Below are 22953 nucleotides of genomic sequence, written 5' to 3' on the forward strand. Positions count from 1 at the left end.
CCTCGGGAATAGCAGCCGCGAGACGGGTTTTATTTTGATATTACTTTCAAATACTGGTAGTAGATCAATTCTCTAACACTAACTTCTCCTTGCCTTCATCTGCTGAATTCACTGGCCGGTAGGATAACGATAGGACGCTCCCCACTGACGTTGACCACTTCGCCTGCAATACTGGCATCTATATCCCACTTGAGAAGATGCGTGACGCGAATATTGAACGTGGTAAAATCAGGACACAGGTCAGCGGTCTGCTTTGGTCGTATACCAAAGATGCTGCTAACATCTACATAGGTTGGAGACGACTCTTTGTCTGTGCAAGCGCAAGGAATGAAGACTGCCTGCCGTAGCCTTATGAAGGTATCATAGTCCACCAAGGCATGCTTCGACTTGACATTACCGTGATGTGGGTGGAAGGTGCCTCCACAGCGAACTTCCGCGTTCGTCTTAATTGTCAGACGAAGCGAAGTGAGCTTGACTTTGGGCGGCGGCCCTTGCAGTAGCTCAGGGCTGCTCGACTCACGGTTGTTGGTAGACGGGTCTGGGACAACGCGCAGACGCACCGGCAGCGTATCAGGGTGATCGAGCTGAATGGAGCGCGGCATGACGACCTCTAGATCAAAACACATCTTAGGGATGCTAGACGTGCCGAAGAACATCTTCGTCTTTTGCTTGAAGGTCAATTTGGCTTCCTCGTTGCCGGGGATTAGCCGCAACGTTTTCACGCCCCGATAGGTCTTTACGAGATGCGATCCCAAGTCGACTAGCGGCAAATCTAGAATGCGCGGACTCACCAACAACGGCCTGGCAGCACGAAACGTCCTCGTTATGCGGTCTGCCGCCGTAGTCGTCGTGAGGTGGGCTTCCAGGACGTACTCGACGTAGCCTTCGACCTGGTAGTTCAGGCCGTAGCTGCTGCCAAAAAAATTAGGCGGCAAGGGTGTGTTGGCCAGGCTGCTCCGGTCTAGCGGGAGATAGCTATATTCCTGCGAGGTTTCTGGCGCAACCTTCTCAGGTTCAGGTATCCGCGAGGGTAGCGTGATGGCAAAGGGCCATGACTTCTCGTCCTCTGGTTTATTTCCGGGTGGGATATGGATTGGGCCCGAGAAGAGGCGCTGGCGAGTCTGCGCGCCTTCGATGAGGGTGAAACGGTTGCGGTATTCGCTGGTGGTCTGCCCGTTTTTGGTGATCTTCTTGCTCTTCGTGCGGGCGTAGAGCTCGATATCGACGGAGCTGGCGACGGAGACGGTATGCTCGCCGCGCCAGACGCAGCCGATGATTGTGTCTCCTGGAGCGTAGACGAGGTCACCCTCAAGGCGGATGCCGAGGGCGCTGCTGTCTTTTGCTGAAGCTTTTGGCATCTTGAGCTTGTTCGATCATGATGAGACGCAAGAGATACGGATAGACAGAGGACGAAGGCGCTCAGCCACTGACCCTGGGCCGTTTACCAGGATGAAAGATATAGCGTCGCAAGTCAGTGACCAACAAGCGGCCTGGATAAAGAGTTAGCTCAGTTCAATTCGCACGATGGATGCTCACAGTCAGCCATATCACATATCGACCAGGTATACCGGTCAACGCGGATGGAAGCTCGATATTAATCCAGACACTGTTGAAATAATGTCCGTATGAAGGTCTTATCGTGTCTATTTATGGCGATATCAGCAATCAGCTATACGTTTATCGATTACGCAAACAAGCCATGATCCCTACAGACATCAGGCCATATATCAGGCCATCAAGCATCGGGGTTTGAACTCTAAGCGTCTTCGCTTCAATGACCTTTTTATTCGACTTTTAAGTGATGAAATAGAACCGATCTCTCCGCGGCTACAACTCCACGGGGTTCGATAAGCATCAGATATGGAGTAAACAAGGTATATAATGTAGGCGCCAGCTCCAATTGAGCATCAGCTTTTTGTCATCATATAAACAACTAGTCAACTAGATAATTAAGAACGAAATGTTCGTCTCTCGCCCTGTTACCATCGGCTCGAGGGCCTCCATCCGACTGACCAGGACGGCATTCAGGTCCATAGCCACTGGTACTTCTCATCCGTCTATCTATCATGAATCTTGAACATTGTCTAACACGATACCTCCGGCAGCTCCCAGTTTCCCCTTCTCACGTCCTCGCGGCGCTGAGCCCCCGGCAGAGTACGCCAAACTGCGAGAAACCGACCCGGTATCCAAGGTCAAGCTCTGGGATGGCAGCCAGGCATGGCTTGTGGTCAAGCACAAGGATATCTGCAGCGTCTTGACGGACCAGCGGCTTTCCAAGCAACGCAACCGTCCTGGCTTCCCTGAGCTTGACCCGGGCGGCAAGGAGGCAGCGAAGAGGAAGCCAACGTTTGTCGACATGGATCCGCCAGAGCATATGCAGCAGAGGTGATTTATACGTATAACTACGATGCTAGAGGATGGAATGCTGATATTGGATAGGAGCATGGTTGAGCCCCTGTTCACCCGCGACCAGATTGATGCCATGCGGCCACACATCCAAAAGACGGTCGATACCTTGCTTGCGGATATGATCAAGGGCGGCGGCAAGACTGCAGTCGACATTGTCGAGAAGCTCGCATTGCCGACTGCATCATACGTGAGTGCTCGGTTGTTGAAGCTGAATGAACCTGTTAACTAACTGTCGACGAAATACATAGATCATCTATGGCATCCTCGGTGTTCCATTCGCGGACCTCGAGTATCTAACTCAACAAGCAGCTATCCGTAGCAATGGCAGTGCCACTGCGACCGCAGCCTCCATGGCAAACCAGTGAGTGCTTACATCGTTCATTGAGAGTTTTTGCCACCGTAACTAACTGGTTATTATAGGGAACTGCTTAACTACATTGGCAAGCTAGTTGACCAGAGAGTCGCCGAGCCAAAGAGCGACCTCATCAGCAAACTCGTTGTAGAACAGGTTAGCATCCTCCCCATCCTAGCCAATGGCCCTTGCTAAATCTTCATCTTCATTCAGCTCAATCCAGGCCATATCCAGAGGGATGATGCTATCCAGATGGCGTTCTTGATGCTTGTGGCTGGAAACGCCACGATGGTAAACATGATCAACCTGGTGAGTAACTAGCTCAAACTACTTCCCTTCCCGACCCTTATACCCGTGAAGTCAATAGTCACTGATCTGTTTACAGGGCATCGTGACTCTCTTTGAGAACCCGTCCCAGCTGGCGGACCTCAAGAAAGACCCGTCCCTCGCACCGCAATTCGTGGAAGAACTTTGCCGCTTCCATACGGCATCCGCCATGGCAACTCGCCGTGTTGCGAAAGTTGATATCGAACTCGGTGGCAAGGTATGTCTCTTTGAGCCTTATTACCTGCCCTCTACAGAAACTGACATGTGGTTCCAGACCATTAAAGCCGGTGAGGGTATAATCGCCGCCACGCAGTCAGGTAACCGTGACGCCGACATCTTCCCCAACCCGGACACTTTCGACATGTACCGCAAGCGTGGTGCAGAGTCAGCCCTTGGCTATGGGTACGGCGAGCATCGCTGTGTTGCCGAATGGTTGGCTCGCGCCGAGCTTGAAATCGTCTTCTGTAAGTTCCAGTCTCCCTTCGCAAAGGCAAAGTAGAAGTTATTATGGGCGCATGACTGATATCGTGACAGCTACCTTGTTCCAGCGTCTTCCGGATCTGAAACTGGCCGTCCCGCTCGACCAGATAAAGTACTCTGACCCATCCAAGGATGTTGGAATCACCGAGCTTCCCGTTACTTGGTAGACATCAGTGATTCTTATAGATCATTCAAGTGCAGTTAGAACCACATGTAATCTATTATAACCAGCGCACTCCTTTTACCATAGATGATTCAAAGAGTATTTTGAACCTCAACTGATGGCGATGTAAAACTATCCATCCACTGTAGTAAGAGTTCGTCTCTGCCAGCATTAAAATCTTGCTACTGATAGAATCTAACCCGTATTCCTTGACTTGATCCATGCTTGTAGTGGACTTGGAAACGGCCTGTAGGAAGACCTGGAAGGCTTGGAAAGTCCGGAAGATCAGGAGTTCAGCAGCAGGCATCAAAGCCGGTCGACTCGGAGAAGGATATGCGTTATCTCTCTGAATGTGATTTCTGCAGCAAGATGGAGCAAGATGGAGCAAGTGAAGACGGACAGGTTTGCTCCCTGGAAAACAAGAAGATAGTCACGCTATGGGCTATGGACTGGGCGATGAGATGGGACATTCTGGATTCATCAAGAGATAACTAAATTGTCAAATATGTCTATTTGACAAGTCAGCGGTGTATAATCTCAGCTGTATCACCAATAGGCTAACGGCATGGTATTTTATTAGGTATGTGAGAAAGAAGGATAAGAGGTTCGTGTATATCTTCCTCTTCTGACGCCAATAAAGACGAACTGCTCGCTAAAGTGCGATCAATCGCAAGCCCGTATCGAGCTCTTATCGCGACCCGCACAGGAAGAAATAAATAAAGCCTCGTAAATACTTGACAGTTACCTTTTACTCTCTCTCAGACTCTCTTTGCGTCCTCCTGGGCCCGAGACCACCATCACCGGCACAGTCTGCGTGTAATGTGCTCGGTGAGCGTTCGCGATGTCGCAGAACTCTCCATGACCGTTCTTGGCCGTAAGTTTGCCAGTTTGCAGGTTTCCGGCTGAGCTCGAGGACTGCTCTGGCCGTTGCGGCCGTCTAACGGGCCTTTGTTGATGTTATCTACGGAGTACTGGCAGAAGTTTTGGCCTCTGTGATGCCTGTCCTTAGCATGCTACCTATGGCCGGCTTCATCTCGCGACACAACGCCAGGGACATGGTCCATCGCCGGGAAGACGGACACTATTTGCAGTGAGATGGCCCAGCATGGAGGACCATGACGTCGATGGACCGACTGACGCTCACACCGCTGCACGGCTACCGGAAACTCATCACATCGCATCTACCAGTCAAGTCGAGTCGACTTAAGTTAAGCATAACACATGATGCATATGGTGAGAGACGTGGATCCAACGAGAGGCACAGCTTGCTTCGTACATACCGTCATCCCGCCGACGATCCATGGACGTCGGATTTTTGACGTTGACGTCGCGGACTTCGACAGCGGGAAGCGATGCCAGGGTGTGATTGAGATGCTCTTGTGCCGAGGTGGTCGGACGTGGAGAGCGCGTGACGCTGTGCATCAGGAGAGAAGACGAAGACGAAGACGAAGGCGAAGGCGAAGGCAAAGGTCTTGAAGATGAGAGTCTCAAAGATGGGGAGATGAAGATGGCAGACGGGAGGACAGGGACATGGGAAGCTGGCTGTGGCCAGGATGACCTCCTGTTCCACCTTCTAACCCCCTGAAGATGCTGATACAGCTGATACAAGTTAGTCGGTCCTACACTCTGGAGATGATGGTAATATGATGGCTATATGGACGGGGGCGCCGTGATGGCCGTGATGGCCGTGATGGCTGATGGCTGATGGAATGGCTGCCATGCTATGCCATGCATCTGCACCGTCGAGAATCCGGGGAACGACCTCACGATCGCATGTACGCCTGTATGTCCGGTCTGTCTCGTGCCACCTCTCGCCCGTCCGATGGTATGGTCGATGGCCCGGTTTTCCTCTCCACACTGCCAATAAGGGCGGCCCAGATCGAGATGATCTACGCCCACAGCAATGTGATAGCCCAGCAATTATGATGATATCCAGACTGCCCCCGACCCACGCTGGAACCGGCATCGCACACACGACTGGCTGGGCATCTTCGAGACTATGGGGGTTGTATTTGTTTTGCCTTCTTTTGAGCCCTTGCCGATCGCACTTGCTCGTGAAACGTGGACCTTGATGAGAACTCAGATCTGGGAGAGAGATACATAAGGAGGTCTGCTTCTGCTTCTGCTTCTCAGGATGAAGAACCTCGACTGCAGACATCTTACCCGGCATTCATACACGAGTATACATATACGGCAAGCAAGATGAGGTTCGGATTTCTCTTCGGGCTCTCCCTGATTAGCCTCGGCGCAGCTTCACCCATTGCCACCCCGGTTTGGTGAGCTCTCCTTTCCCCTGATGAAAGTTGTTCATCCTGTTCTTTTGGCTAACACGAACATAGGAAATCTCCTCGCGCTGCTGAGGGTAACGGCATCATCCGCGGAGTGAACTTGGGCGGCTGGCTCGTGCTGGAGCCATGGATCACTCCATCCATCTTCGAAGCTGCCGGTGACTCGGCCGTTGACGAATGGACTCTCAGTCAGGCCTTGGGCGCCAATGCTCATACCCGTCTCTCGCAGCACTGGAATTCATTCATGAACCAGGGCGATTTCGACCGCATCAAGGCCGCGGGACTGACCCACGTTCGCATTCCTATCGGATACTGGGCCGCAGCCCCCATCCAGGGAGAACCATTTGTCCAGGGTCAGATGGACATGTTGGATGCTGCTATTGACTGGGCAAGACACTCTGGCTTGAAAGTCATTGTTGACCTCCACGGTGGTACGTATATCTATCTATACTTGCGTATATGGCTGTTGATATGCTAACATTGATATTGGATAGCCCCCGGATCCCAAAACGGATTTGATAACAGCGGCAGGCTCGGTCCGGCCAACTGGCAAAAGGGAAACACTGTTGACCTCACCATCAAGGCCCTCCAGGTCCTCATCCCCCGATACACCCGTCACGAAGGCGTGGTTGAAGAAATCGCCATTCTCAACGAACCCTTCCCTCAAGCAGGCATCCAGGTCGAACCACTAAAGGAATTCTACCACGCTGCTGCCGGAATAGTCAACCAAGCCAAACCTGGCACCGGCGTTGTCATCTCCGATGCCTTCATGGGCCCATCAAAGTGGAACGGCTTCAACCTAGGTGCCAAAACCATCGTCGACACCCATCATTACGAAGTCTTCGACCCAGCCGTAGTAGCCTGGAATGTCGACCAACACGTCAAAGCAGCCTGTGACTTCGGTGCCAATGAAATCGCCCAATCCTCCAACCCTACCATCGTCGGCGAATGGTGCGGTGCGATGACTGACTGTACCAAGTACCTCAATGGCCGCCACGAGGGCGCAAGGTATGACGGAACACATAAAGGTTCAAACCCCGCCACGGCTGTCCCGGGAGGCTGTGCTGGCAAAAACCAGGGCTCCATTGCTGGGTTCTCCGAGGCTGAAAAGGTCAACACTCGACGATATATCGAAGCCCAGCTTGATGCATTCGAGCGTGGCCGCGGATGGGTTTGGTGGACTTGGAAGACCGAGGGAGCACCAGGTTGGGACATGGGTGACTTGTTGGCGAACGGCATCTTCCCACAGCCATTGGATTCAAGGCAGCACCCTGGACAGTGCCATTAGATTATGGTTGGCGCACGTAGACAGACAGACATGGGGCTTTTTTTTATTGTTATTACTTTGGATAGGATAATGCTTTAATTCTCGCTTGCGTAAAGCGAATGGACCGCAATGAACAGACAAGACAGTCAGAATATATCATGATACCTCTATTCCGCCAGTGCTATGTTATATCCATGCACGTATCTCTTCCTTCTTTCTAGCTAGGTATTTATTTTTATTTATCCCGGGTATTCGCAAGCTTCAACAGGGCAAAAATGTTCGTAAAGAGAAATAAGCGGCGCCACTACATAATCCCCAGCTGGCCAAATCCATTAACAACCTCCCTGTCAACGTTAACCAACCATTCATCCCTAAACCGATCCGTCCCTCCACAAACCTGAACCAAAGCATGAAGATGCTGCCCAACGAATTCTCGGATATTGATCTTATGAATTACATCCGAGGTACTCCAAGCCCGCCGACGTGTTGTCTCAGGAGTTTCGGTATCCTGATACTTCTCGCCCTCGCCCTCGTTGGGGCCGAAAATCAGATAATCCCCATGTCTGGCATCGCCAGGACTCACTTCCGGGCCATCTGATAACTCGGTGATCACGTCTGTCCAGACGGTTAGGTAGGATTGTAGGTTATTAAGAAGATATGTTGGAGCGGGGGAGGAAGGGCCGTTGACGGTAAGTAAATGCGTTAGTGCCATCGTGTGTAATTTCTTCTTATTGATGTCTCCGATACTATCGAAGTGGGCGAACCATTCGTTCAGAATCCAGGTGAATGTCTGTTCCTCGGACGAGGTTTTGACCGCAGACGTTACTGCTGATATGCAATTGCGGGGAGAAGCTAGCGCAAGCCGTGCAAGGACAGAGAAGTGATCGGTTTCCGCCACGCCGTAGATGGTGGCTTGCTTCCTGTTGGGACCCGTTGACCCGCGTGACTCGTACGCCCCATAGAGGGCGGATAGAAGCGTTTCCATAAAGCCACTGCCTAGAAGAGACTTGGCAATGGCGCCGTAGATATGATCGCTGTTTTCTTCCGTGGCAGACTCACCCGTGCGCACTAGCAGTTCCGCCAGGTGGGGTACTAGGCCGATACGGGGCTTAACGTCAGGGTTGAGGAGGTTGCTGAAGATATCTAGGAGGCGGAAGCGGATGTTCTCGTCGAGAAATTCCCGGGGTGCGAGCAGGATGTAGGATTCTGTGACTTCTAGGGCTTGTCGGACTACGTCACTGCCGATAGCGAAAATGGGAAATACCGATGGGAACAAGGCGAGGACTTCGGGGGATGCTGGGCTTGGGGTTTCTGATAGGACGGCAGACCAGAGATCTAGGGATTCTTCGAGGAGATAGATGAGGGTTTCCTATATTTATGTTAACGTTATTCTAATGCCTGGGTGAGCTGGTGTACATACCGAACCAGGTTCGATGGACTTTTGGATAAGGGGTAGTATCATAGAATGATATCTTGTTGAGTCCTCCCTCATTGAGTGGATTAGAGAAGAAAGAAGAGTTAATATCGCCTGCTTCATCAAGTGTTCCTCGCCGGATTGCTCCCACAGTCCCGGTAGTAGGGATACAATTTGGTCTGCAAAAGGTGATATCTATCGAGGGTAAGCATGGTATCAATTCCGTATGTTTGGTAAGAACCTACGTGATGTTCCATCTTAACTACTGCAACCCTAACCGTCTCAAGTAGCGCCATCTTGGTCTCAACAAGAGTAACCTCCTGGATCAGTTCCAAAAGGCTCTGCAGAATAGGCGTTGAGAAGGGCTGGAATTGTTCTGCGGAGAACTCAAAGGGATCAAGAACCTGTCTTAGTCGCCGGCCAGCAGTCACGCGAACAACTTGATCGTTTATCGGGTCGTCTTTATTCAGGAGATGTTGGAAGATACCGTAGACAGATGTTTTATCTACTTCGCTTGGCTTCACAGGAACCCATTGGCCTAGAATAACAGATATTCTGCGACGAAGGATGTTGTATCCGGGGCCCTGAATCTGGATTTCCGGTACAAGGGTAGAGGTCAAAAAGGAGTTGAAATCGAGGCGCTTTTCTAAACATGCAGCTGCAAGGCCAACGGCGGAATACAGCGAGTCTTTCAGTAAAATATCTTTGTTCTCTGGATCTGTTGCACTGTTAGCTCTCCCGCGTTATTTTTTTTAACGAATTCCACTTACTAGCATAAGAGTAGAAGACATTTAGCAACTTCGGTATAAGCAGCTCTTTAAAATTTATCACAAGGTCAAGGAATAGTTTCTCTGCGCATGAACGGATCGAAAACTCCCAGGCCTCGATCTCTTCCTCCTCTCGCTTCTCCCATTCCTCGGGCTCTTCCTCCCACTCTCGGAGATCACTAGCTCTGAACACGAAAAAGCGGGTAACCAGAAGTTCCATGACTTGGACCACAAACTCTTCATTGAAAATCTCGGACTTTATGATGCTCACGCATTGGCTCTTCTCTTCTTTGAATTGCTGTTTTTGGTATTTGAAGGTGTTTGTGGGGTAGAATGCAAGCTTTGCACAGGCACGGAGAAGCAATAGGGCCTTGAGGCAGAGCTTCTCTAAGAATGGCTGCTCGTCTTCATCTGCATCGCCGTCCGTCCCAGCCTTCATTTTGGATAGATCAGTCGAGCCGTACGTTTTGCCTAGCTCAACTACCAACCCCCAGTAAGATTTGACCATATCAACAGACTGGGGAAACAGTCCAAATGCGGCTGGATGGGACCTGGCCATTTCCAGATGTAGCTTAGAGAGCTGGAGGACATGCTTTGAAATCAGCTTTTCAACCGCTGGAGGCAAAGTTGATGGCTGTCTCTGTAGTAAAGAGTAGAAGTTACTAAGATGGGTTAGCGAGAGTGCCCAAAATCCTTGAACATCCGACTCTCTGTTTGGGTATTCAAAGCCAGAAACTATTAGTCGTCGAATGACCTTGAGAGCCATTAGGCTTTGCTCAACGGCTTCCAAGGCACCACCTTCATCGTCCCCGCCTGACTCCAGAAAGGTTCCCCATTTCTGTACCTTTTCGACGTATATGTTTGCAACGACGTGGAATAATTCTGGAGCCACTGACTGCAGTCCTCTTCGCGTTTTCTCTAACCGGCCAGTGGAGAGTGCTTTGATGACCTGTAGGAGGATAAGGAGAGTCCGAGGGAGTTGAATTGGATAAGATCCGGGCTGGGTAGATGCTCGGAGAATTGCGAGTATTTCAGTGATAGCCTCTGGCCTGTAATAGATCGTTAGGGCGTGTAAATATTTTTTTGGGGGGGAAGAAGGTAACAGTAACTAGCCATTCAAGTGGGAACTCGGCCCTTATTGTTTTAGCAACTACCAAGGCATTCTGTAAAGCGAGCTGAGGTGCAGGTTCAACAACTCCAGCTTCCAAGGCCCGTCTTTTGATCCTGTTTTTATCATCTGCCTTTATCGCACTGTACGAGTCCCACATCAGCTTTCCTGCCAGACAGAGTATCACTTGGAAAGTCGAGCATACTTCTGAGCCGTTTTACGCCAATATCTGTCTATTCCGTTCTTAAGCTGGATAATTGAAAGGTATCGAACTTCAAATGGAAGCGAGTAATCGGTAAAAACATCCTAAAGGGTGACAAGCGAGAACTGTCAGCGATAATTGCTCCCAACACCGACAGAGGAGGGACAAGATACCTGTAATAGCAGATGATAGCCCTGCAGCTTCTCCCAATTCTGAAGCTGTGCCGTTCCACTCTGGACCTGCTGCTGTGAAGAAGAGGCCGCCGATGTCAAGGCATGTATAACATTTTGGAGGGTCAGCGGATTAGCTTCCCCTGGCACTTCGATCGCTACCTGCATGTTGCTGCCGAAGTGAAGAAACACCCGGCGACAAGAGAAATACGTGCAGTTCCCGGAGCGAGCAGAGAGCTCATAACAAGGTATCTCTCTTGGATGGTTGAGTTGACGGCGAATCTCGATGATGATAGCTTTGATATCAACCCCACCACGCGATAAAACTAAACTTTGGGGGAATGTTCACTAAGGGGACTAAATATCATCTAGAGCACAACAACGGCTACAAAGGAGCCTCAGAACCAAAAGGGAGGCCGTTGGTAATTTTATAATTTAGACATGAAGTCGACATGGGATGAGATCTAAATAGGCGAATAGCCCAGGGTTTGGGTTAAAATGAGCACTCTCAGTGACCAAAGTACCCTGGTAGATGGCTCAATAATGACGGCTCCTATATACCCCAACAGCCACCAGGCATACCTGCATAATTGACGTCAACATGGACAAATGATGCATCTGCTAGCAACATTTTCTTTAGTATGAAAAACATCTTTAAAGGATGAAGCGCCAAAAAAGTACCCAAGATACGTATATATCACGTGATGGCTGGACCTCGGCTCAAAGTTCCTGCAGTAAACCCGGGGGAAAGATGAGAGAAAGTCCCTAGGGGAAGGCCTTCTTCGCGAAGAGCGATATATCTACCACGACCCTGGCCCGGGATCAGTTCACTACCCTCAGGAAACCATCAGCTGAAGATGTTCCCGCGATGACTTCCGCAAACTTCGTTGCAGCGCAAGAACGTGTGTTGGAACGGCGTCGCCAACGCGAACTCGAAGCTCGAAATCGGCTCTCAAATACAGCATCACGGCTCCCTCCCGCAGTCAGCAACCTCCCGTACCCTCTCTCGAATATTCCTGCACGCGGATTAGCACTATGGGATACCCTACGAGGCAGAGAAGGGACTAGACCTGCGTTTCGGGTGGGACAGGTCGATGCAGAGTTGCTGGATGAAGAACTTATAACCTTGCTCAAAGGGCAGGTAGGAGAAGGGCTGAAATACTTTGGTGTGAGTACATGGACTTAGAGCTTCTATATTGAAGGAACTGACATTTGATTTGGGGTAGCGATATGTACGGGAAGACTGGAATCCGGAAATCGACCTTGTCCTTCGCGCTATTCTCTTTAAATTGTCTGTATGGGATCACAACGCTTCATACGGCGCAGCCCTTCAGAATTTGAAATATACAGATAGCAGGAGCAAAGGACCCGTACACTCTGATCCAACCAAATTTCAAAAGTCCCTATACGGTCTCCTAACGGTTGGTGGACGTTATGCATGGGATAGATGGGAGAACTGGATGATAAGGCAGGGGAGTAGTTATGAAGAGGTACGTCCCATGTATACCATCTAGCAAAAACCACGGCTAATCGAAGCGGGTAGCCAACCTCTAGCACGCGAGCTCTATCCAAACTCACCTCTCTCGTTTCGGCCGCCCACTCAATCGCCGCATTCGCATCCTTCCTCGTCTTCCTCGTTAACGGTCGATATAGAACACTCGTTGACCGACTCTTGTGCATGCGATTAACCCCGCCGTCGATGCAGGTTAGTCGCGAGGTTTCGTTCGAATACCTAAACAGACAGCTCGTCTGGCACGCGTTTACGGAATTCCTCCTCTTCCTATTACCCCTGGTTGGAATTGGGCGCTGGCGCCGATGGGTATCTCGAGCCTGGAGGAAAACCATGTCCTCACTCCGGGCGACGGAGGATGATAGCACGGAGAAGAACCAGGGTGAACTGGGCTTCCTACCAGAGCGGACGTGTCCGATATGCTACCAGGTACAGAACCCTACCACGACGTCGGAAAACGATGTTATGGGCCCAGGAGCGGCATCAGGCGGCATCATCGGCTCAGCACAGACAGATATCACGAATCCGTATGAAACTATTCCCTGCCGGTGTCTATACTGCTTCACATGCATTGCTCAGAAGCTGGAAGGAGAAGATGGAGAGCCATGGAGCTGTCTACGATGCGGCGAGCTCGTGAAGCAGTGTAAGCCGTGGAATGGAGATGTGCTTGAAGAAACGCAACCACAGCCACAGCCTACCGTTCGGAAGAACGTTGAGTTCGCGGTGGCTGATAACCATATCGACTCTGATACTGTGGACACTGACTCTGTAGCTCATGTCGATATTGACGATGGGATGAACGAGACCAGCCCGTGGGCTGCCGTGGGCGTGGAGGAAACTGATGATACAAGTGTCCATTCTGAGCCGGACTATAGGAAGTAATAATATATCCATTCCACGACCTCACGACGTCGATATACTATCACAAGCCATGGACTATCCCGGATTTCCGGCAACTTCTTTCATCCTATATATAAATTTTTCTAATATTCAACCTCATGTACTTACTATGCATCGAATACCATGCCAGATAACCCTGCTACCTGTCCAATTGACTTTTCTCGCGCCTTGCCACGGCCGTCGTTTGACTCCGTGACTCCGAGGGCCGCGCGATGTCAAGTACTGATACGGGAGATGGCGCCCGATGTGTACATATATTCCACCCCCTGCCATGTAGCCTGCCGTCTAGCTATACGGCGAATCAGCGACCAGCTACCCATGTCATTGGTGGGAGCTATTTAGCAGATGTGCATGGTTTTGTACTACTGTTTGATCCGCAGGTTCCAAGGATCTAACCCAGGCTGCAAGATTATGTTGGCTGGATACGGAGATCTAGACAGGCCGTCTCACCGACCTGTCGAGCTCTGGAGATGAAAAAGTACGTCATATTGGGACGTCATAAAAAGGCTATCCTTCTTCTCTGTTTTGGAGGCGAATTCCTTGCCCATAACCAAGCTTCGGTCCTACTTCATCGAGGGTCTGGTCTTTATAAGTGAGGAGTCGGTACTCGCATTGTCTGACTGTCGTTGCTTCCACCACCCGCATCATACTTTGATAGTTGATATACACACACCCACTCTTGAATATACCTAGGATTATCCTGAACGACTCGAACTTCCCACCATGCCGGACGTTTCAAGCTATGTTCGAACAGCACAGGTGATTGGGCTCACCACCTCGGGGATGATAGCTGGTAAATAGCTCACTCCCAACCACATTTCCCAGTCTAGAGCTCTTTTTTTTTTTTTAGTAAGACTTGACTAACTGCTGGGAACAGGCTCGATCCTCACCTACTCGACCACTCTGATACCCACGATCACTCTCCCCACCGGTAGTGGCCCAGCCACATACGACTCCAACCACAAGCCTGGCACTCCCATCTCGCACATCGCCACCCAATGGCGCCACGCCTATAGCATCGGCAAGAGCTCGATGCCCTTGTGCGCAATTGGAGCAGGCACCGCCTATGCCTACCTGGCATATGTGTTCCGCCAGGAGACAACCCTGCGTGCTGCCGACGTGAGGACCTCGAACTGGTATCTGCTTGCCTCAGGGTTGGTGATGTCGATCATCCCATATACCCTGATGGTGATGAGCCCGACGAACAAGAGCCTGCTTGCCCGTGCCGAGGTGACAGATGCTGAAGCCATGACGGGCGTGGCCAAGGCAAAGGAGGCTGCCAGCAAGGCTAGCGGCGACTCGAAGGCGACCAGGGAAGACGTCGAGGTGCTGAATTGGCTGAAGGGATGGGCCGAGTTGAACGTTGTCAGGGCCCTGCTACCCCTGGCTGGAACGCTTTCTGGACTCTATGCGACACTATACTAGGCTCCATGGCATGTAACTATAATATCAGACATGGCATATAGCGGCGTTGGTCCAACCCGGTAATATAGCCCGTTGGGGGCTTTTATGCTGCAAGGAGCTCCCCAGTGTGCGACCTCCAGGCCTGCTTTTCTCTTCCTTCTCTTCCTTTTTCTCTTCCTGTTTCTTCCCTCCTTTTTCTGTCCTTTTTCTGTCTTTATGACGTCGATGGAGTCATGTGATGGTTCTCTGCCAAAAAATAAAAAAAGAATAAATGATAAATAAGAAAATATACTCCGTGCTCCGTGAAGGCGTCTGCAGAGTCGCACGGTGTAATCACTCGTCCGTCCGTAGAAAAGATGTATAAGATTGTTGTGGGGAAAACTCCGAGTGCTGCGGTTGGTTTCTTCTTCATCCTGCTCCATCTTCACGATCCACGCATCGCTCTCTTCCGCCCGCATCGAAAGTATATCCTCCGTACAGCAGTTTGCATGCAGCGCACAGCCAATCCCTGCACAGCAACGGCCATTAGGTAAAAGCCGACAAAGCGAAAAAGTGCCCCTGAAACACGCCAATTGGCCGCTGGCTGATTCTCGCTGACTTGTCCGACCTCAGGCGTTGTGCGGGACCGGGGTAGAGCCGGTGGGAGGTGCGTCTCGAGCGCGAGAATAAAAGAACCAAGCATGGGCTCGCACTCTGGGAGTTCTGAATTTAAAACTTGCACTCGAAATCTTTGGTGACTATCTGGCGTGCGAGTGAGAAAGAGTGTTCCGTGACCGTTGGTAGCAGAGACAGCTACATATATAATATATATCCCACTACCGGCTATAGACCCTTACACTTACGCCCCTCTCCCCCCTGTTCTTCAGTTATCTTTAAAGGGAAAAAAGACCCGGCCCCTACTGCAACCTCGACTGTAAAGCCACCATGAGCTCTACAGAGGTGAATGGCTCGAGTGGTGCGGTGCTCGAGGAGAAATACGTACAGTTCCCGTGCGTTGCTGACGATGCGACTCGGGATGGTAAACCGGTGCTGAACAAGTACTCGCAGTTCATCACCAAGGACCATGACTTCCCCGGAGCTCAGGTAGGGCTTCGTTATGTCCATAAAGACGAAATACCGAGCCATAGCTGACGGGACTGAGCTCTAGGCCATGTTGTATGCTGCCGGCGTGCCTGATAGGGACAGCATGAAGAACAGTCCACAGGTAGGCATTGCATCCGTATGGTGGGAAGGCAATGCCTGCAACATGCATCTGCTGGATCTCGGGAAGACGGTCAAGAAGGCCGTCACGGGCCTGGGAATGCTGGGCTGGCAATACAATACAATTGGTGTCTCTGATGCGATCACCATGGGCCACGAAGGTTCGTCAAAAGACAGCTCCAGTAGCTAGCATTGCCGTCTGGGGGACCTATGACGAACTAAACGTTAGCAAATCTCTAGGAATGCGGTTTTCCCTTCAGTCGAGGGAAATTATTGCTGACAGTATCGAGACTGTCACCTGTGCGCAATACCACGATGCCTGCATCGCCATTCCAGGCTGTGACAAGAATATGCCAGGGACCATAATGGCGATGGGACGACATAACCGACCATCATTGATGATCTACGGCGGTACAATCCAGATCGGCTATTCCAACGTCATGCGACAGCCAATAAACATATCGACGTGTTATGAGGCAGCGGGAGCCTATGCGTACGATCAACTCAAACAACCAGAGGATGGCGGCGACCAGAGCAAGACAAAGGATGAAATCATGGAGGATATCGAGAGACATGCTTGCCCTAGTGCCGGCGCCTGTGCTGGAATGTTCACGGCCAACACCATGGCCACGGCGATTGAAACCATGGGGCTCACGCTTCCCGGTTCATCGTCCACTCCGGCAACCGTCCCGGCCAAGATGAGAGAATGCGTCAAGGCCGCAGAAGCCATCAAGCTGTGTATGGAGAGGAATATCAGGCCTCGCGACCTTCTCACCAAGCGGTCGTTTGAAAACGCCCTCGTCATGACCATGGCCATGGGCGGAAGTACCAACAGCGTGATCCATTTCATCGCCATGGCCAGGTCGGCCGGCGTCGAATTGACGATAGACGACTTCCAGCGTGTCAGCAACAAGGTCCCGTTCATCGCCAACCTCTCCCCCAGCGGAAAGTATTACATGGCCGACCTATACGACATCGGAGGCACGCCCTCTGTCCAGAAGCTCCTCGTAGCCGCCGGCCTGCTCGACGGCGGCATCCCCACGGTAACGGGCAAGACGCTCGCCGAAAACATCGCCTCCTTCCCATCCCTCTCTCCAGGGCAAGACATAATCCGACCCCTCGACAACCCCATCAAGGCCACCGGCCACCTGCAGATTCTGCGTGGAAACCTCGCTCCAGGCGGCGCCGTGGCCAAAATCACTGGGAAAGAAGGCACCAAATTCACCGGCAAAGCTCGCGTGTTCGATCGTGAGGCGGCGCTCAACAATGCGCTATCGCGCGGCGAGATCCCACGGACCGAAAACCTGGTCCTCATCGTCCGCTACGAGGGCCCCAAGGGAGGTCCCGGCATGCCAGAGCAACTCAAGGCCAGCGCCGCGCTTATGGGCGCCAAACTGACGAACCTCGCCCTCATCACGGACGGACGATACTCTGGTGCCAGCCACGGCTTTATCGTGGGCCACATCGTCCCCGAAGCCGCGGTGGGCGGTCCGCTGGCCATCGTGCAAGACGGGGACGTCATCACCATCAACGCAGAGACGAACGAGCTCTCGATGGCCGTGTCTGATGAAGAAATCGCCGCGAGGCTGAAGAACTGGACACCGCCGAAGCCGCGAGTCACTCGCGGTGTCTTGGCGAAATATGCTCGATTGGTCGGAGATGCATCTCACGGTGCGATGACCGATTTGTTTTAAGGCAGGCATACATATAGGAGTCAGGGAAGATGATGATGATGATGAAGAAATATAGAAAATCATATGAAGTTACTCAACCGTCTATCTGCCATTAGGCGACAAAGGGGCGTGTAGCATGCGACTTTTGGCCATGTGATGACTGCGATCTTCGATCAGCCCAAGGGGTTCTGATCGCCATCTCTACGATGGTAGGATGAAGACGGATGGGGGAGCTCTCGGGTAAGAGTGCATCATGTACAAGCATTAGGAACCATCCACCGTTGGTAGAGCATCTCGTAGTCTTCTGGCATCAGCCTCGGGTATCGTCCAGTGCCATCTCAAGAACCATTTCGAACGAGGCTGCTGGGAAGCGTAGAGTAGATTACACCATGCCGGTAAACATGGGTGTAAGAATAGCAGCTGATGCAACATCGAAAGGGTCGATAAATATAGCATGAAGCCTTAGGCTGGATGTTCTACTTGAGTCACAGTCAGTTTCATTTCTTCACCATCTTCTTCAGTCTGTCTTCACTGTCTCCAGGTATCCTCGCGTAAGTAGAGTCTCGAAGCTATACATAGTTCACTTGCTGACTGTCTAGGCTGATCAAACGAGCAAAACCACTGAGCAAGGCTGAAGGGTTACACTTGACCTGCATCGTCAACATCTCAGGCTCGTCCGCCGTTTGTCTTCGCCGTTCAGCTCGTTCAACCTGTTATAGCACAGCGTGCGAGCCTGTGGTACTTGGGCATATCCAACCCGCGGATACCTGCCTGCATAACCAACTAGTTTAGTTACTTAGTCAAACTGTGGTGGAAGGCGCTGGCTTCTGGCTTCTGGCTCCTGGCTGCTGCTTGTACGCGACCGTTCGTTTCCTTGTAAACAGACAATCGCCCTTTTCCCCTCCATCAACATGGTATATTCTCACTCTACGCTCGAAGTTCCCCAGGAGAAAGTGGTCTAGTGAGAAGTGAGTCGTTAACCGCGATAGCCGCCTGGCAGATGAGAACCTGCTCTATACACACCAATTTCAGAGCTGAGATAGCTCTTCGCCTCTCACAGGATCTGACTCGGTCTGGAGTGTTTTGCCTAAATCAGAGACAGTCCGTGTCTTACTCTACGGAGAATTCATCATAATACCCTCCCTCTCGAAGCCTTTTTTGACATATAAACTGCGAGACCGACGCGACGACGACTATGTCGGTCCTCCGGATGCCAAGTATAGGGCTGTCAGGCTCGGATGGGCTGTTCAGGAGCCTACAGTTATCGTGCTACTATCATGCATCGCGACTTGTGCATTGTATCCTCAGCCTGCGCGGCTGGTTTGGCCTAGGCAACGCCGACGAGTTTGGTGGCTACTACAAGGTGTCTGTTACAATTGTGCTGCTCCTTGTAGGCGGCGGAATTGTCTCATGGAGGCTTCTGCGTCCCTATGGCGGACAGTGTACCTATAACAACGGACCTGTTCCTAGATACACCCGCGCAGACCGACTGTCTGAAACCAGTCATACCAGTACCACTGACAACAACAGTCAGCCGAGTACGGAAAACCCTAGAGATAAACTGAAGCGTGACGGTATGTTCCAACTCGAGACTGATGTGTATACAAGATCTATTTCTAACGCCTTTTTTGATATAGGGGAACATGACGTGGACCCTGGTATATTGAAGAAGCATTCGTCTTACTGTTCCTATACAACTTCTGTGGCTACCTATCCCCAAGTCCGCACGTTCTTTTACCCGCATCCTCACACCGAGAAACTCCCCACGAAACCAAAGATACTCCCACTACTGGTATTTATCCATGGACTGGGTGGCTCCCTGTCTCAATTTCACCATCTTCTACACAGCTTGATCACCATCGGCCCCTGCTTTGGCATTGACCTCCCCGGCTGTGGGCTGTCATCATTCGCCCCAACGGCCTGGTCAGCCTACTCTATTGAGGCTATGGCCGAGCTCGTGGGTCAAGCCATCGAACAGCACAGGGATGCTGCTCGTAACCAAGACGTTATTATCATTGCACATAGCATGGGTTGCTCGATCGCGGCTCTTATCGCCTCACCAGCCTCCCCCGTCAAGGCTAAGGTCAGGGAGCATATTGTCGGTCTAGTTGCGGTCTGTCCTATTGCTGCGCCACCTGCAAAGGACGTAGTTACTCTTTCCAAGAAGATGCTGTATATACCTGGCTTTTTATTTGATGCCTGGCGCTGGTGGGACCGTATGGGGGGAGCTGATAGCGCAAGTGTACGCAGGCTTGTTGGGGAAGGGGCTGACCCGGAAACCCGTTCACTCCAGCTTCGATATAACCAACAGAGCCACACGCCGGTATGGAGGAGGATGGCATGGGGCGCTCTTCCAACTTATGACAGTTCGGGTAAGCCAGTCGGGGGGATTCCTGGGAAAGAAATATGGAAGAAGATCCATTTCCCTCTGTTTTTCGTTGGAGGAGAATCAGACAATATCACAAAGCCGAAGGAGGTTTTGAAACTTCTACACTATTTCATCAGCGAGAAGCCTAGTAGTGATCGGCCAAACCCAGATCTACCGGGCGACGACGTTGTTATTGGAATGCTACTTCATAACTTCGTACAGGTTCCCGAGACTACCGGCGATCGACGTACTCACTACAAGGAGACGTCGTGGCTCGCAAACCATGATGGCACGCAGACCGTGGACTCATACGTGTTCCCAGCGCCAGCGTCCCATGGCCTCCTGTTTGATCGCAACACATATCGAACTTTATCGGGCCTTATCCAGACCTTCGTTGCGGGTAACATTGACTTACGTCTAGCCCTCGGGTGGCAGCTTCAGCACCTAACCACTTCTGGCAAATGGGACGTGAAGAATCTCGTGAAATGGCAGGCTGTGAAGCCAGTGTCGGATCCCATTGGCGGAACATTCGTTGCGATGAAGACATTGCGCGAGGTTGACCTGGATCACTCTCCAAAGCCGTTCGTTGAGGATTGGCGTGGCAAGATATATGCCGTGATTGACATTAGCCATGAAAGTCCCGTGTACGACTACTCGCAGCTAGAGCTAGGAGGGATCAAATATATCAAGCTCCCGAGCGTCTCGAAGATCCCACCGACTACGGACGAGGTACGAGAATTTATCAATACGGTGTCTCGGCTAGAGGATGAGATTTCAGAAGCACGCAAGGGGGGAGAAGCTCCATTGCCTTCACGACCGCATATCGCTGTCCATTGCCATTACGGGTATAACCGGACTGGCTTCTTCATTGCTTCATATCTCATCGAGCGGATGGGGTATAAGATCCAAGAGGCGCTGGCAGAGTTCGAGCGACGACGGCCACCGGGTATACGCCATGAGCATTTCATCGACACCTTGCATGTACGCTACTCTGTCGGGCTTCCCCGTGAGTGATGAAGATGGTGATAAATTGATGAAGGGGATGACAATGATGACGGTGATTTCCTATGTCATATCTGTATTGTATTCGCTAGGGTTTGATGGGCAGTATTACGATGTTGGGGCGGGTGGGAGCTCACGCGGTGTAATTCCTTATGGCTTCTTATGGCTATCTATAGATCCACAGCATAATATCAGTATTTTAACATATTTAATATCTGCTTTAATACTCCTTCTCCCTTCTCTACTTCCTTCTTCAGGGCGATATCACGTGTCACACGTGACCCTTAAGCGAACCCGCTTTTGTCGCCCGATCGGGTCTTGGCGCACAACCGCCAAAGCGAGGGAGCGACCTTGAAATTTCGAACCTTGAACGCAGATATTGAAGAACGCCCCGTGTGCGCGACGACGACGACAACCTCACGCTCCCCTTCGCCCCATTACACCGAGTCCTAATCCTCCTTCAACGACACAGCTCGTTCCTCCGGTTCCCAAGTCGCAATCATGGGTGGCGTTACTGTTCGCGATGTCGATGTAAGTGTCTGCGTTGAATCGATGCTTGTCGTCTGCTGCGTGGGATGGGACAGCTGCTCTCGAGCGGACAATTTCCCGGGATGGTTCGAGTGATAGACGAGAGCATACGAGGGTATACTTCTATCAAGTTCGAGTGAATGCATGCGAAGCTGGTATAGATATGGCATGGAGGGGACATCTAGATATATCGACTGTCTATTTGTCCCGCGTTGCTAAAGGGCGAAATGCTATAAGAGGCGGAACGAGATGCTTCATGAGAACCTGTCGGGCTTGTTCCACTCCTGGGAGTCCGGTCTACGCAGCAGATGAACGAACAAGCTTGATATTATTGCATGTTGCTGGACTTATGGCTAATATATAATTTTTACTTCTATATAGGCTCAGAAGTTCGTCGAGGCGTACTCCGCTTTCTTGAAGAGACAGGGAAAGCTCCCAATCCCAGGTCCGTCATCTACGTCCCTATAATCGATATTCTGCTTAGATTATAGAATATTAACCACTTTATCATTACAGGTTGGGTTGATACCGTCAAGACCTCCAACTCCAAAGAACTCCCCCCTCAATCGATTGACTGGTACGATTTACTCTCCAATACCTTACGTTCAGGCCTATGACTCTCAGTGGGGGCTAGAAGTCATCAAATATCCTTAATACTTACATTTCCCCACGCAACAGGTACTACGTTCGCGCTGCCGCCGTTGCCCGACACATCTACATGCGCAAGACCGTTGGTGTCGGCAGCCTACGCAAAATCCACGGTGGCCGCAAGAACCGTGGCTCCGCTCCATCCCACCACGTCGATGCCTCTGGATCCGTTGACCGAAAAATCATGCAATCCCTCGAGAAGATCGGTGTCCTTGAGCACGATGAGGACAAGGGCGGTCGCAGAATCACCCAGAGCGGCCAAAGAGATTTGGACCGTATCGCCAGGACGACCATAGAAGAGGATGAGGATGACGAGTAAATCAGTGCGGGGATAGTTGGTGCTGTGAGACGATGATGAAATAGGGGAGAGCGGAGGGCCGGGAGACAGATTAGGAAATCGAGAGAAGGCCAGAATTCTAATGTTTCCACAAACAAAAACGATATTACGGTTTGGTAAAATAAATTTCTACTTTTTTTTCACACTTCATGTCATGCAGCTGGCAGGATCTTGAGTGAGTGGAAGAGGCGAATGTACCATGAATGGATGGGCCGCGGAGTTTTATTTCGACACTCCGACTCAAGGTTTGCATTTTGCTGATGACATACGGATATGGCCAAAACATTTACCTCTTTCCAATATCTATTCCGCTCCCAATCGACACTCCCGCCTCTTAATCCTTTGTGCTCTCTGTCTATGGCTTTCCATCGCAGCCTTGCCTACCTACCTTGAAGCGAAGTAAAGAATAAAAATGTTCCAAAAAAATCATTTCAGA

At 51.1% G+C, this 22953-nt stretch overlaps 7 protein-coding genes across 7 annotated transcripts; 5 read left to right on the top strand and 2 right to left on the bottom strand.

Moving 5' to 3' along the window:
* Positions 1-95: 95 nt before the first annotated feature.
* On the bottom strand, positions 96-1358 carry GIQ15_03404 (uncharacterized protein; the record flags this gene model as incomplete). Its single annotated transcript, XM_033550821.1, has 1 exon — positions 96-1358. The coding sequence occupies one exon, from the start codon at positions 1356-1358 to the stop codon at positions 96-98; it is 1263 nt and encodes a 420-aa protein (XP_033407982.1).
* Positions 1359-1960: 602 nt separating this feature from the next.
* Positions 1961-3735, top strand: GIQ15_03405 (uncharacterized protein; the record flags this gene model as incomplete). The annotated part of the gene is made up of 9 exons (XM_033550822.1): positions 1961-2042; positions 2106-2385; positions 2440-2596; positions 2658-2770; positions 2830-2917; positions 2975-3070; positions 3147-3305; positions 3363-3552; positions 3623-3735. The coding sequence occupies 9 exons, from the start codon at positions 1961-1963 to the stop codon at positions 3733-3735; spliced, it is 1278 nt and encodes a 425-aa protein (XP_033407983.1).
* A 2198-nt stretch (positions 3736-5933) lies between these two features.
* On the top strand, positions 5934-7307 carry GIQ15_03406 (glucan 1,3-beta-glucosidase; the record flags this gene model as incomplete). The annotated part of the gene is made up of 3 exons (XM_033550823.1): positions 5934-6007; positions 6071-6450; positions 6514-7307. The coding sequence occupies 3 exons, from the start codon at positions 5934-5936 to the stop codon at positions 7305-7307; spliced, it is 1248 nt and encodes a 415-aa protein (XP_033407984.1).
* Positions 7308-7590: 283 nt separating this feature from the next.
* GIQ15_03407 (KapH) lies at positions 7591-10629 on the bottom strand (the record flags this gene model as incomplete). Its single annotated transcript, XM_033550824.1, has 5 exons — positions 7591-8655; positions 8707-8895; positions 8946-9418; positions 9471-10516; positions 10622-10629. The coding sequence occupies 5 exons, from the start codon at positions 10627-10629 to the stop codon at positions 7591-7593; spliced, it is 2781 nt and encodes a 926-aa protein (XP_033407985.1).
* A 1186-nt stretch (positions 10630-11815) lies between these two features.
* Positions 11816-13339, top strand: GIQ15_03408 (peroxisomal biogenesis factor 2; the record flags this gene model as incomplete). The annotated part of the gene is made up of 3 exons (XM_033550825.1): positions 11816-12115; positions 12174-12437; positions 12491-13339. The coding sequence occupies 3 exons, from the start codon at positions 11816-11818 to the stop codon at positions 13337-13339; spliced, it is 1413 nt and encodes a 470-aa protein (XP_033407986.1).
* Positions 13340-14080: 741 nt separating this feature from the next.
* Positions 14081-14782, top strand: GIQ15_03409 (uncharacterized protein; the record flags this gene model as incomplete). The annotated part of the gene is made up of 2 exons (XM_033550826.1): positions 14081-14150; positions 14235-14782. 2 exons carry the CDS (start codon positions 14081-14083, stop codon positions 14780-14782), a joined length of 618 nt encoding a protein of 205 aa, XP_033407987.1.
* Positions 14783-15685: 903 nt separating this feature from the next.
* On the top strand, positions 15686-22499 carry GIQ15_03410 (dihydroxy-acid dehydratase; the record flags this gene model as incomplete). Its single annotated transcript, XM_033550827.1, has 13 exons — positions 15686-15844; positions 15909-16122; positions 16202-17613; positions 18130-18185; positions 18234-18372; positions 18422-18488; positions 18737-18851; positions 18943-19208; positions 19272-21008; positions 21477-21535; positions 21914-21977; positions 22049-22109; positions 22211-22499. The coding sequence occupies 13 exons, from the start codon at positions 15686-15688 to the stop codon at positions 22497-22499; spliced, it is 4638 nt and encodes a 1545-aa protein (XP_033407988.1).
* Positions 22500-22953: the final 454 nt, after the last annotated feature.

The sequence above is a fragment of the Arthroderma uncinatum genome (assembly GCF_011692745.1).
Source record: "Arthroderma uncinatum strain CBS 119779 chromosome Unknown scaffold2, whole genome shotgun sequence".
Classification (NCBI taxonomy): Eukaryota; Fungi; Ascomycota; class Eurotiomycetes; order Onygenales; family Arthrodermataceae; genus Arthroderma; species Arthroderma uncinatum.